This window comes from Alligator mississippiensis, chromosome 11 (genome assembly GCF_030867095.1).
Source record: "Alligator mississippiensis isolate rAllMis1 chromosome 11, rAllMis1, whole genome shotgun sequence".
Taxonomy (NCBI): domain Eukaryota; kingdom Metazoa; phylum Chordata; order Crocodylia; family Alligatoridae; genus Alligator; species Alligator mississippiensis.
In genome coordinates this window covers 27,454,053-27,468,452 of record NC_081834.1, presented here as the reverse complement: position 1 = coordinate 27,468,452, position 14,400 = coordinate 27,454,053, and the positions used below count along the sequence as shown (strand labels likewise).

Genomic DNA, 14,400 nt, shown 5'->3' with positions numbered 1-14,400 from the left:
TACAAGGCAGAGAAGAAAGATGTGTGCTGCTATGGTGTCTCTCCAAAAATGCCCATTTCAAGTGTTTTTGGAGTAGTGGATGCCTATAAATAGCTGGCTGTAGTCATGCAAGTGTGCAGTCAGCCAGCTCTTCTTAACAGACCCTAAAAACAGAAAGAGAATAATATATTTGTGAATGGTGATTACTTGTCTCCAGGTGCTTGCTGTCCTTCACTTTGCCCAGCGTTCCTGAGAACTGTCTTTTTCTTCTTTTCTGGTCCTTCCTTTAGTCCTCAACTGAGCATTTAGCTCCACCTTCAGGAAGCAAAAGGTATAAACAAATCTCTGGGGAATATATCAAAGCTGCATTTCTTGGCTATCTGTTATTTGGCCCTCATCCCTGTTTATTTTTCTGCTTCTAATTATTTTGAATTGGAAACTACTACCATTCTTACTAGAAGTGCACATATTCTTCCTTCTCCTGCCAGTTTAGTAGAGTAACTTCTTTTTCCTGTGATTCCTAATCATATCTCCTCTCTTTTTTTTTTTTAAGTTTACTCTTGAACTATACTTCTCCCAAAAGCTCTCTTCCAGCCAATAATGAGGTGCTAATAAGTTCAAGCTATAGCCACCACTTGCTTTCTTTCCTAATACCAGTATTTCACAGTTATGGGGCCTGCCTTTATGCTATAATCCAAGGTTGCTCAGGCTCTGGCCCACAGGCTAAATCCAGCTCTCAAAGCCAGGGCATCAGGCTTGCAGGAAATCTGGCAGCAGGGGAACAGTGGCAAATAATACTGTCACCCTCCCTGGTTGCCAGGCCTCAAAACTTGCATGGGGAAGCTGGGCCACACCACCAGCCCTGCCCTTCTGTACTGCTGTTTTGGTGCTGGGTTATGGCCCGTTCTCCCCACAGGGCCAGGGCATGCTTCCTTCCCCTATGCTGCTGGATCAGGAATATGCTGCCCCCCCTCCCCATCAGCTGGATAGGGCCCCTCTGTTCTTGGCCTGGGATCACTGGCTGGATCTGGCCCATAAATGGACTGAGTACTGCTCATCCAGCCTCCCAGGGCAATCCATTTTTCCTGTGTGTACTGTTTGGGAAGTACAGGTTTAACGAATGGAGTAGAAGAAACACTTTGAAAACTCAGCTGGCAAATAGGTACCTGACAGTACATTTTTCCTTATTTCTAAATATGCCTTTTTCAAACAAATGTAGAATTCAAATGAATTTAGAATGCTTGGAAATAGGGAGTGAGAACTAAGGCGTTTTTGATGGTAGAAGCCTTTCAGATTTATTGTTAATTTGTGATGGGAAAATGAGCTGTAATAACATCAGATAGTTCTCTAAAAAATATTTACTCACAAAATGCTTTCATTATTGACTAATATTCATCTAATGAACTTAAAACGGCCATGCTTTGGTTTAACTACATCAACCCTGTCTATTGCTAACTGAAACAAAACAGGTTTTTGCTTTTTATGAACACTTACATTTAGGAGTGGATTTTGGTTGTGTGTTTCCCTTCCCTAAAAGCAACAAATCTCATTTGGGATCTTCTCAGCATGTGACCTTTCAAGGTAATGTATCTTATAGCCATTGACTAATTAATTAATAAGTTATCTTTACTCAAAGGCTATAAATTCCTGAATTGCTAAGATTCATGTGGCTACACAGCCTACAATCCTGTGAGAGAATAAAACCTCAATAATGACAAGAAACTGTCATTGGGTTGAGAAAATATTGGCACTATATCTTAGTTCTCATTTTCTAGGACAGTAATTTGAGAGTTAGTATCTTTGTCAGTTACCAATCATGACTACTATCTGTACCTAGTGAAAGTCCTGAAGACAGAAGCCCTCTGCAATGGAGAGATGAAAGAAGGAGGTTTTTTGCTTTTGTTTGGAGGTGGGGGAGGGGACATAAGCCATAGGATGGCTATGCATATAAGACACTGGACCTTACTCTGCCTTGAGGGAGGCTGGGGGAGTCTCTTTGAAATGATGTGGGGTCTGTGCTAGTATCTTCACACTGGAAGTATGTCTCTATATTGTGCTGTTAAGTGAGGAAGAGGACTTTTAAAAACACCTCTAAGAATTAGCTTCCTCCAGAAGTCTTTTTAGAATATGTGCTTTGGCTTGGATCTGAATGTAGGGGTGCATGAGAAAATGCGTGGCATACCACTTTTCTTGGTATCCATGTAAACTGAAGCATCCATGTGCCACCTTATGCTCTTCTGTGAGTGTGTAAAGGGTGGAGCAGCCATAACCCTGCCTGTTTTCTTTGTTATGTCTGAGCTTCAAACTGATTTTCTCAGCTAAGTGTATGAAGAAAATCTCCATCTCCTTTACCTCTTCATTTCTTTCCAAAAAGACACACCTCTCTGTGAAAAGAACAAAAGGCTACTATGATAGCTGACAAGAAGCAGGTTAAGTCCTCAAGGTTCACACCTTATGTAACTAGCACAGGGGCGGGCAATTATTTCGGGCAGAGGGCTGCTGACTGAGTTTTGACAAGCCGTCAAGGGCCACATGACAGGCAGCCAGGGGAAGATGAATATTAATTTTCTAATTTTTTTAGGGGCCCTGTAAGCCAGATAATGCAGCCCCTGCTAGGCCATTCTTTGCCTACCCCTGAACTAGCAGCTGACTCATTCCCTGGTTGACAAGAATAGTCCCTGCCTATTCTGCCTGAGGGAAGAGCCACATCTCTAAGTGTTCGGTGTAGAAAGCCTTGTATGCAAGTTGACCTATGCAGGGCTCAAACCAGGGCTGGTGGAGCAATTGCTGCATTTTAGTGGAGGTCTGGAAGAGATGATCAAAATGGCTGTCCTTATTGATTGCTCTTTTGAACAGATGTTGCACTTAAGCATCTGGTAGCAAAGGTGAGGCTGAAAAGAAATATCATTGTAACAAACTGAGGGTCTTCAACACCCACTGCTGCTATACTGCCAACAGCAATGAAGCTCCTTAACCCAATTGTGTCCTCAGAATCATGGACCCAGAATAAACAACAACACACGGCTGAACCAGGCTTGCACACTAAGAGGCACTATGTTCTAGGGAACAGAAACTTCACTCTAATGGCAGGACCCTCAGGCTTTCATTAAAGTGGTGCTAGGTAAACTGGCACCAACACAAACTAGCCACTGTGGTGGCTGCAGGTGCAAAATAAGCCTTCTGTGGAAGATGAAAATCTTGTCTTGCCAAAACAACTTTTCATCATGAATTTGTTCTGACGAATCTGAAACCTACCAATTTATATAGATGTGTAGGGATTCCCTCCTGCCAATTTTTTTTCAAACCATTTAATTAATAAAACAAAAGCCCAGAACTTAGAGCATCTTTAAAAAAAAATTGTGTGGGGTTTTTTTCCGTTGTTTTCTGTTGCAACATAATGCCAATGTTTATCTAAAAATGGAATATTTTGACTTGACTTTACTGTTAAAAATTATTTAACTTGAGGGCAGCTTCTGCTTATAAGAAGCTTCATTCAATCTGCACTTTTTCTAGGGCCATGTTGCGTGTTTGCATATATGTGAAACTTAAATTTCAACATGAACAAGAGACTAGCTTAATCTAGAAAAGAGGAAAAAGGTACACATGTAATAAAATGTTATAAACAGTTCCTAACCTGACCTCTGTAGCATGATTAGGTGCACAAGTACTTAAATGCATCTTTATTTCCATTCAGTTTTTATTCTCTTCCAAATCACCTAATCCCTAGTCTTCCTCAGACCAGATTGATATTAAAATTATATGACTGTATACTGCCACCATGGTTGATTAATCTAAAAACCTTTTTTATTAAGGGCTCAGTTCACATGAGCATGTAATTTCTGCCTGTATTCACTCAGCAAATTACAGCAGGGCTTCATCTCCTCCTTCTTAGTGCTACGAAGAATGAACATTGAATGGTTTCTTTCTCCATCCTGTGAAATGGATCCATGGGCAATTAAATAAGTCTACCCTTTCAGCTACCAGACTAGTAATTCATTTGAATATTAGCTTTCATAAGAAAGTAAGTACTGCAATTATCATTTTCATAATTGTAGTATTCTAAAAGTTACTCTTGTGAAGCTGGGGGAGACCTATTCTGGTTATGAGCAGGCAGTGTGTTAATGGCCTCAACTTCAATGCCCTCCAGATGTGATTTAACTATAAGGTGCTGGTGGAAAGCAAGTCCTGAGGCTATGGCTGCCCCTTCATTGCTTTCTCTCCTTGAGTCTCTTTTTTATGCATTTTTAACTTATTTTATGATCCATTGATGGATTGCAGCTTCTGTCCCTTCCTTAGGTGTCCACCCAACATCTTAATTGTCATCTGTGTAAGTATCTATGTAACAGCCTGTGATATGGAGTCTCTTCTTTTTGCCATGTAGTTTGACACTTGCTGTGTGGTTCATACCTATGCTTTGTTCAGGCCTAGAGGTGAAATCTCCATTTCTTTGGAGTCGGGGAGATGCTTCTATGCTACTGAGTTCTGTGCTCCTTGTAGCAGACGCTTTCAAGCTGTCTTTAATCGCTCAATTACAATGCTTACTTTCCTTTTGAAAACTTGCTGAAGAAGTTCATTTATATATATATATATATATATATATATATATATATATTATGTTCCTTGAAAAAAAGTCCTCCTGTCCCCCCCTGGAAGATGAAAGCTAAGTGCGTTCTTGACTAGGGAATGCACCTCCCCCTGCTCTGCAGGGCCAGAGGAGGAGCAGTGGCAGCCTTTTAGGCTGGGGTGCCACATATTCATCTCCTCGAGTGCCCTTCTCAGCCCTGCTGGAGACAGCTTGCAGAAGAGATGCCAGAAACGGGGGCCTGGGCCTTGCAAACTGGGCGGTTTGCTGCAGTGTCAGCCCTCAGAGCAGCGAGGCTGGTGTTGCGGCGGCGGCGGTCGCGGCCGTGCAGCCATTTCTCACCCTGCTGAGTACAAGGGTAGGGTTGCCGCCCCTCCAGGATTGCCCCGGCGTCTCCAGGAATTAGGTATAAACCGCCGGGAGATGATGAGTCACCCGGGAGAAAAGTGATAGGGCATTCATTAAAATAAACATTAAACGTTGAACCTGACTTATACAGTAGTCCAGTGGGTATTTTAAATGTAATAGTCACGTGCATTTGCCTTCCTGACGTAAAGCCTGTGCACCGTGCTCTGTAACTGTCGCAGGCGGGCAGGGTTGCGGGTGTGCCGCGGGCACGTGGCATTCGCGAAACCTCCCAGAGGAGCCTAACAAGAGTTGGCAACCCCGGGCGGGGGGGCACGGATCCCTGGCCCTGCTCTCAACGCCGCCCCGCCCCGCACGCCACGGCACAGGCAGCGACGGCCTCACACGTGTGCGCCGGCAGCCCTGGAGCGCGGCCATCGCAGAGGCGGCACCAGCGGGCCAGAAGGTCGCCGTATCCCGCCTCACCCCGCCCTTGGCTGTCCTGGCGGAAGAGGATACTGCTGCATATTCGGCTTCAAGGGCCGGTGACGGCTAAGGGAGCCGTAACTCGCTGATTGGCCCGTTTATCCCACAGCTGCCAATAGGCGTTGCCGCGGGGCGGGACGCTGGGGTGCTGTGGAGCGAACGGCGCTCGCGGATTGCTCGTGACGGCAGCGTTATGCTAATGAGGGGCGGGGGCAGGCCTGGCCCGGGCGGGAGGGAGAGCGACCGACCATGGCGACGGGTGGTGGCGGGGACAGGCCCGGGCTCGGGCTCGGACTCGGGCCGGGTGCCCACGCGGTGAGCAGCCCCCGGCGGGATCTGCCCGCCCGCCTTGTCCCCTCGCGGAGCTCCGTGGCCCGGCCCGTGTGTCCACCCGCCCGCCTCGGGGCCGGGGGAGCAGTGCCCGCAGCGGGCTCGCCTCGTCTGGGTGTCTGCCCTGCTGGCCCCGGAGCCCTTCTCCTTGCCCCGCTTGGCTCACCTGCGCCTCGAAGGTGCTCAGGGCCCTTGAGACTTCTCCGCGTCGCTGTTTTCAAGGAACCGTCCCTGGCTTTTTGCCCCATGAAGTCGGGGTGTTTATTGCTGAGTTTTCCTTTCTGGCCCGTTACCGCTGCCACATTTTGGGGTGTCGCCTCTCGCTGGCATTATTGAGCACGATTCCTGACTTCCTCATCCCTGCCTTGGAAAAGGAAGCCGGCACAAGTCACTGGAGTGGAGGCGAGCTGGAAATGCTCAAAAAAGCAAATTTAAGTAAAAAACCTCAGTGTCTTTTTAAGGTTTGCGTGGCTGAGGCCTGTAACAGCCTTTAAAAGCCTCATTCGGCTTTATCCCACATTTCTTAACCAACAAAGGAGTTTGCTAGCTCTGCCATACGAATCATCTCAAACTCCCACAGACCTTCCTGTTCGAATGGACTTTCTTTTTCCCTTTTATGGCGCTTCTCTCCAGTCCCCCTGGCAGTCACAGGGGCTGGTAAGAGAGGACTTCACCCTTGCAGCTCTGTTGAACTGCTGTGCCACAAGGCTGTCACGGTGATCAGGAGACTGATGTAGTGACCGTTACCTGAGAAATACCAACAATAGGAATGTTTTGTGGTGAGCACAGGTAAAGTTGCCTTTGTCGCTTTTGCCACTCACTGACCAGCTGTGTTCTTGCTTAATTTTCCTTTCAGCAGGTGCAGAGTGAGAACAAGAGGACAAAGAAGCAGGCTGAGGCAGTGGAGAAAAAGGGACCATATATCATGAACACAGCTCCCACCATTCAGGCCAAACTGCGTAAGTGATGGCCCTGTGCTGCCACAGAGTCCCCACTTCCTCAGCAGGACCCCAGCTGAGACTGGGTAGAGGCGTGGAGAAATTCACCTCTAAATCAATGGTTCAACTCTAGCCCAGATCAGTAATGACTGAAAGGTGATATTATCCCATGACGATGTGGTAGTCCAGGTGAAATGAACTGAATAAAGAAAAGAATCTGGGTCTTGGATGTTGGTGGGATAAACCTTTATCATGGCAATTGAAGTGGCTATTGATGGTCTTAGCAGAAAGGCCAAGAGCTGTACAGGCCATGGATACTGAAATTCTCCTTGCCCCTTTTTGAAGGTTACTCTGCTCACATATGGTACCGTACTAACACTACCTGTCCCTTGCCTGTTTGGTGATTGAGGGCCTTAGTCAAGCTACATGGTCTGAGTCCTTTCCTCACCCCAACTTAACCTGCTTTTAAAAAGAGCATTAATGTTTGCTACAGATGATGGTGATCCCCTCATATTATAAAGTTTATGCTGTGGAGGAAGGAGTGGTACAAGTCCAGCATTGCACCACTGGGCAGCTCCATCTAATCATAACTTAAAGCCTAGATTTTCCCTATGGTCAGAAAAAAAAATCCTGGTTCAGTGAATCAGGATCATGATTCTGCATGGGACAGGACAGTTTAAGATTTCCTGCACAGTGATAAATGGGATTACAGATCAGCTGTGCTACTCCAGTTCCCCTTAATACAAGGAGAACAGCTTGGAAGTCTAATGGTGACTTTTATGTCTCTGGTAGGTGGTTTCAGCTACTCACCATCTGTAGGGCTGGTACATCTGGAGGCTCTGAACCTTTGAAAATCTGTGGCCAAAGTGGCTTTTTATTCATGCTAACCTGGCTAGGCAGGCAGCACTGTATTTCTGTGATGCTGATGTGGTCAGGCTCATCCTCTGATTTCCAGGCTAGGTAAGTGTGAGAAGCTGCTTTTTGATCACTCTGGAGCATGGATGGCACAGATTGCTGGTGCTTTCTATAAGTGAGTCATGGCTGTACGGCCCAGTTAGATGTCAGCTGAGTTGTTTCTGCTGAATTCCCCAAGGTTGCACATGCTGGGGGCTGGAGGGAGTACTCAAAGAAGATCCTCGCTTTTGGAACTTGTTCTGCCTTCTCCTGGCCTGACAATCTGTCAGGCTTTATATTAAGCCCTGGAGGTTCATTGCTTTCCCATGTTTGATGTGGTGTTTAAACTGATGTTCACATAGTTTAAAGATGGTGTTCAGGACCAAAGTCTGTGTAGTAGGGGAAGCTCTTTGAAGCTAACCAAGTGAAGCCCACTGATGTGTGCAATCAGAGCTTGTGGCTAACTCTATCACTGTGACAAAAGTACATGAGAGAGGAAGATTTGGTGCTGGATGTTGCACTTGAATTACATTGCTAAGCACCCATATTCTTGTTAGTTCTGACTTCTGCCAGCTCACGCAAGAAGCTGTAAGTCAGTTGAGTGCATGGTTATAATGTCCTCATTTGGGTTTCAGAGAAGCACCGGGAACTGGCAAAGGCAGTGCTGCGGAGGAAAGGCATTCTGGGAGGAGCTACTCTGCAGCAACCAAAGCAAGCCTCAAAAAGGTAGGATCCCATCTCCTCCTATTGTTGATATGTATTTCCAGATATAACTGTGAGCTGCATTCTGAGGACTAGAAACACAATGTGGAGCCCTGAACAACTTAGTTGCTGGTCCTACTCCAGCCTCGGTGTTTTAGTGATGGATAGTCAGTCCCTGTCTCAATGTGTGCCCACCCAGCAAACCAGCGATTGCTGTCCAGGCTAATTGTTCCCCCAGCTGTTGGCAGCCTTAGCTGAGAGACAAATGGACCACAGATACCGAACCCACTCCTAGATATGGTCTTCCCAAATCAGGGGTGAGGCACGTTAGCCAGTGGGCAGCGTAAGGAGGCTGGCACAACTGCACCAGGAGTTCTCTATCCCCCTCCAGAACTCATGCAGATAAATCACATAGGCTTATTTTTATGAAGGATATATGTTTTACTTTAAAAGGATATGAACATTTGATCTTGAATAAGGAGCTGTCAGGTTGAAGAGGCTACATAAGTGTGGTCAGTTACCACATTTACAGGCACTGTTCTCTAACAAGGTTCCTGAGGGGCTTCTGGGGGATTGTTTGGTTTCAGGGAGCTAAGCAGATCACAGTAGCTGGACCACACCTTGTCGGGTCCCTGAGTCGTCATTGGTTGGGGAGGAGCTGGACTTATTCTCTAGCCATACCAAGGCTGTGAGATCTTGATAGGACCTCTCCAGGGTTGCACATCCCCTCTACAACTCTGCTTTCTCAGCCTGGTTGGCTGGCAGATCTGTGATTGCATTTCCATATCTCGGTGCCTATTGCTGGCTTACTGATTGCACCTTCCTGCAGGTCAGTGAAGTTTAACAAGGGTTATGCTGCTCTGAGCCAGACAGCAGATGAAACTCTGGTGTCCCTTGAGTCAGACAGGTGAGAGTTGTGCGTTTATGTGTGGTTCGGTAGCTGCATTCAGCAGATACTGAATGATCTGCACTCAGTGGGCTCACCCAACACTTTGCTCAGGATGTACCCAATCAACTGAGCTATACATTGGTCAACCTTTATAGGAATTCTTAGAAACTTCGGGAGAAGACCAGGGCTTGTAATATGGAAATGGTTCACTTGTCACCCTGCAGACAGGTTTCATTACCTCAAGGAAACTGGGCATGTTAGCAATTGAAAGGCAAACTCCATTCCCATCTTTGGGTGATAGATCCCTTGCTGCCCTGTCACTTAAGCTTCTTGGGCCACTTCTTAAGGAGAAGAATGCGTCTGCTCTCCTGACTAGATTAGGTCAACTGTGAGGGCCCTGCAGAAAAATGTCATGCTGAAATGCTTTCCTCATCCCAAATTTAAAGCTAGTTTCTCAGTCCCCTGGAGTCCATGACCTCAGCACCCTCACTTCAAAAATGCCCTTATCTGGTTGCTAAAGTGGGCTGGGTGGGTTTGGCATGTACATCCTTTGCCACATAGGCCCAGCCCTCCTATTTCAGAACTGACAGCAATTATTTGGGCTCTTCATGCAGTCTCTTGCTTGCTTTGACTGTTGCATTCTTCTCTTAGTGATGGGGAGCTGGAATCAAGAGGTTCCTCCGGTTACTCTTCTGCTGAGGCAAGTTCAAAGAGTTGTACTTGTATCTTACATTTGCAGTACAGCATGCATGGATCCATTCTTTCCTACTCTCTTTGCTCAGCTGCCACATACCTGCTGGCAGATTGCTCAGTAGCTGGAATGCAATTCATTTGACTAATCTGGTGCTAATTGTTTACAAGATGTACCTCACTTACCTGGAACGGTGTGATCCATTTCAAGTTTCTTTTCTAACAGTGCTGTTTGAGTGGCCAGAGCTGCAGAAAGGGTGTTTAAATCTCCCCCAACCAGCCAGTTTTATTTGATGCAGTTAAAATGTTGTGCCTTGATAGGGTAGATAAGCCCTGCCTCTTTTCAGACTCTGAAGCAGTTTAGGTCTCAAGCAGAGTAAAGGAGGACTTGGAGCTGCAGTCACAGTCTTGATGTATGCAGTGTTCTGCAGTCTGAGGGGGAAAAAAAGGGTTCTTTTTCCTGTGTTTGCCTTCTCTGCTCAGCTGGCAGCACTTCATGTGAGAGCCATTGACTGGGAACTGGTAATTGGGAGCAGAGCAGGAACTTTGGGACTCTGGTTTCCATTGAGATTTTTTTTTTTGCTAGTCCTTGATCTTAGCTTAAACAATTCATTTCCTTTTAAATTATCTCTCGTTCACCTTTAAGTAGGAATATCAGGATTGCATGGTGACAAGGGTGGCATGTAATAATGCAAGTGACACCTACTCAAACTCCTGCTTCAGCCCCACAGAGGGTAGGGTCAGATGTCAGATATTATGAAGCATGTTTCTGTTTTAGCTGGAATAGGAGGCCCTGATCTCATTGCAGCAACTTGTTCCAGGATTTGTTACCCTGTCTGTCCTCTGTTCAGCAGGTGAACCAGGATCTGAACCGTCAGCTGCTGCAGGATGGGTACCACCTTGATGAGATCCCAGATGATGAGGACCTAGATCTCATTCCTCCCAAGCCTGTTGCCTCAACTTGTCCCTGTTGCTTTGGGGAATCTCTGCCCTGCACGATCCAGTAGACTGTTCAGCAGGGGTTGCACACAGTACAGGTCAAGGGCCAGGACCTTCTACCTTTTTATCTTGGGACATTTGGATGCCTCATAGAGGTGAACGTGTCCAGCACTGAACTTAGGCATTAGCTGAGTTGGACTCAGTGACTGGGGAACTGAATGCTGCCAATGCTGCACTATTGCACCTGTTCTATATGAGCAGCAGAAATCGCTTATCCCAAAGCTACACTTTGTTACATATAGTGATATAATATATTGATATGATGTGCAGACATCCAAGCTGCCTGTGTGCACCTGGTCACCTCCTTGGAGCCACGGAGATGTGCTTTGTGCTGGCTGGCAGGGAAGGAAGAAGAAGTCAGAACCTGGGTGCTGGTGCTCTCATTTTAAAGGTGAACTCCAAAGTCATTTGTAAAGGGGAAAATTAAGGTTTTATGTTGGTAACAACAACCTGTCTAGCATAAAACCCAGCAAGTTAGTGCCCTTCTGTGTGGCTGCAAACACTATTTTCCTCTTTGCAGTCTTCTGAGCTTGAAGTTTAGGGTCTGCTGTTTGTCCTGTAGTGATCCTTAAGGCGCAGCTTTCTGCATGCTGCCTTGGATGGCTTCCATGTTCTTATGGGGAATGCTTCATTTTCGGAACTGAGAACATGGCAGATAAATGTGGTAACTTGCTTCCATGTTGAAAGAAGCAGTTCTGAAAGGCTTGCGAAGGTTTGGTTCACTAGTTGTTGGTTCCCCGAAGAAGTACCTTGCTTTCCTCCTTTGAGGTTCATCTTTAACTAGTAGAGTTTGAATTAACTGAAGGGAGATTTTGGATGGTATTGGAGCAGGCTTCTTCCGGCATTGATACCAGGCATTACATGTTTTTGGGTGCATCTGATACACAAGGCCTTGGGCTTTCCTTCACACCTCTGTACAAGTGATCTCACAACCTGTTCTGTATTTATTTTAGTGTTTGTCCCTCCTGCCTGGAAGGCTGGGGACCTTCTAGGACAGAGAGGTCAATATAAGGCTATAGCTGGGAGCTAGAAATCTGGGTTGCAGCGAGGTATCAGTAAAAGGGAAGGGCTGCTTTATGACTATCTGTAGAATAATGTATGTAATACATTATAACTGCTGCTGTTTTTTGTTTGGACTGTTTTTTGTTTGGACTGGGGGCTGCACACTGATGAGAACCAAAGCTTGCTACCCCTTGGGAGTACTGAAGGAGGCACTGGCTGGTGTTGAAATGAGGGTAGAGCAAGTATGACCAGGACTGTGAGCTTCTTAGAGGGGTTATGTCTGCTGTGTTCATTATCTTGTTGCCTGCTTCATGTCCCACACCTCAGCAATTATTAAGTACATCACTGACTTGTAGTTGTCTGATCAACTCAGTAGCACCTGGTATTACAGCAGCCCTTTCTGATATCTCTGTCTTTTCTTTAGTGGTGGGTGTCTGGCAGACAGCTCTGCTGTGGAAGAGCTGATCTTAGGACCAGGATCTAGTTCTAATTTATTTGGCTAATTATTTTTAGTTAAACACTTGAAAACCAGATTGGAATCTTGTGCTCTGCTTGCTCATACTGGTAGCTCTTCTTTGGCCTATCACTTGACGCAATTCTGGTTGCTGCTAGGCCTGGTTTTTTTTATTTTTTGAGGAAGGATGTACATGAGCTGGACGGGCTGTTGAAACTGTCCTGAACTATTACTTATGCTGGGATGGGAGCCTGGAGTGCTATGACTCAGAGAACTGACTCTCACCAAAAGGACAAAATTGGGAAGTTGTAATAAAATCATGATCTAAAACAACTCTAAAACAAAGTTGTACATTGTTTTAAAATGCTGTGGTTCCAAAGTATCTTGACATTCTGATCTTCAACCCCCAGTGCTCCAGAGTTATCTTCAGTCCATCATAAATTGCTTATTCTCTCGGTCAGAAGTAGTTAAAACTGACCTCCCTAGCAGGAAGTTACAATGGTAATTGTTTGTAGCAGATGTGTTTCGTAGAGAGGGGTTGCTGAGGCAGAGCTTGGAGATCTGTTTTGCTTAAGTTCTGTTTTCTTTGCTGGTTAAAAAGTGTCACTGAAAGGGGGAGGGAGGCTCGAGGAATCGAGTCAGTACTGTTGAAGGCCTAGTCTTTCTCCCCCTAGCTTATATCATTCAGTACTTGTCCAAAATGCAGTGTCAGGAATGAGGGGCTTCCAAGATGCTGTTGGCTTCTGGTCACTAAAGAGATTTCAGAGGGGCTGAGGATAGAGTCTGTGACACTAGGATTGCAGTGGAAATAAATAACACACTGGCTTGGATGCCAGACTGACTGTTACATCCTGAACATAATGGGGGCCACACGGACAGTGAGAGCAGGGTGGTTCAGTACTAAGATCCTGGTCAGAACCAGTTGTCAAGGTCACATGTCTGATGAAGCTTATTTACATGTAAAGTGATTTGAGTTTTCCTTTGCAGGTCTTTTCAAAGAATGATCCTGATCCAACTCATTAATCTGTATGGTGGTAGAAGGTTGGCCCTTATGCATACGCACGGGGATGAGGCCACAACCTGGCTAAGCCTCTAGCTGGTGTCAGTGGCCCACTTTCCTGATTCTGGCAATAGAATAGAGGAGCCTGTAAAAGTAGCATTCCATGGGGTATGCTGAGTCCTGCAGAGCCCTGCTGTCATGGTCTGCATCCCCGTGCTAACTACAGCCAACATGCATGCCTCGTTCAGCACCAGTGATGGGGTGATTCTCAACCCAGGTGAGCTCTCATCAGTGCAGTGGCTTGAAATTTGTGAACAGGACACTTGCAGTGAGAACACAGCTTTCCCCTTGCCTGTGGACTTCACTTAACTAGAGTAATAGTTGGAAGAGGATACTATATTTTTTTCCTGCTAAGCCTTCAGGGCCTTAATTCCAGTTCTTGCTGTGGGGAGTAGCTTTTTCAGTCAGTCAAGAGTGATGGGGTTTAGCAGCTAGCTACTTTCAGGTCTTTTCTCATGTGGTGCTTAATGGTGCTTACTCAGCTACCAAGACAACAGCAAGGAGTCAGGGCAGCACAGAACCTCTCAAGAAGTGAACAGGTCATTTTGTGTGGGGGCTTGGGGCAAGGAGTTGGTCTGGCATAAAATCAGAAAGCTGCCTTAAGTCATCATCCTGCTGCATTATGTGGAGGACAATCAGCTTCCTGTAAAGAAATCTATTTAATATAATGTCTTAGAGAGCTGATAATTATATATATATTCCTAGTTCAAAAGAAGTGTTTAATAAACTGGATCTTGTGCTACTTATGCTCTTCCTTATTGCTGTAGCAAGTTGCATACAGCTGTCCCTGCAAAAGGGAGGGTTCCTAGGTGGCTCTTAACTAGAGTGACTCACAGAGTCTCAAATAATTCATGGCTGGTATGACTTACTGCAAGCAGGTGAAGGAGATAGCTCAGAGCTTCACTCTGCTATGCCCTCTAGCTCCATCCACAGTGTCCAATGGCTGTTTTCCCCCACTCCCAATAAAATGCACATACACAGGCCAGTGCTTGTTTTTTGCAGTGACTGTTTATTTCTCTTTATGACAGAACATTCCAGCCCATGCACACA

General features: G+C 45.9%; 1 protein-coding gene across 5 annotated transcripts; it reads left to right on the top strand.

The window, feature by feature from the left end:
• The first annotated feature begins 5,597 nt into the window (after window positions 1-5,597).
• On the top strand, window positions 5,598-14,092 carry FAM219B (family with sequence similarity 219 member B). Of its 5 annotated transcripts, none has more exons than XM_019477476.2 (6): window positions 5,600-5,707; window positions 6,582-6,681; window positions 8,190-8,280; window positions 9,086-9,163; window positions 9,797-9,845; window positions 10,687-14,092. In XM_019477476.2, the coding sequence occupies exons 1-6, from the start codon at window positions 5,642-5,644 to the stop codon at window positions 10,840-10,842; spliced, it is 540 nt and encodes a 179-aa protein (XP_019333021.2). In that variant the 5' UTR covers window positions 5,600-5,641; the 3' UTR covers window positions 10,843-14,092. The 5 variants fall into 5 exon arrangements, with proteins under 5 accessions (XP_019333022.2, XP_019333023.2, XP_019333021.2 ...); XM_006264006.4 differs by having other exon boundaries at window positions 5,601-5,707; window positions 6,579-6,681; window positions 10,690-14,092; XM_019477475.2 differs by having other exon boundaries at window positions 5,601-5,707; window positions 6,579-6,681.
• The last annotated feature ends 308 nt before the right edge of the window (window positions 14,093-14,400 follow it).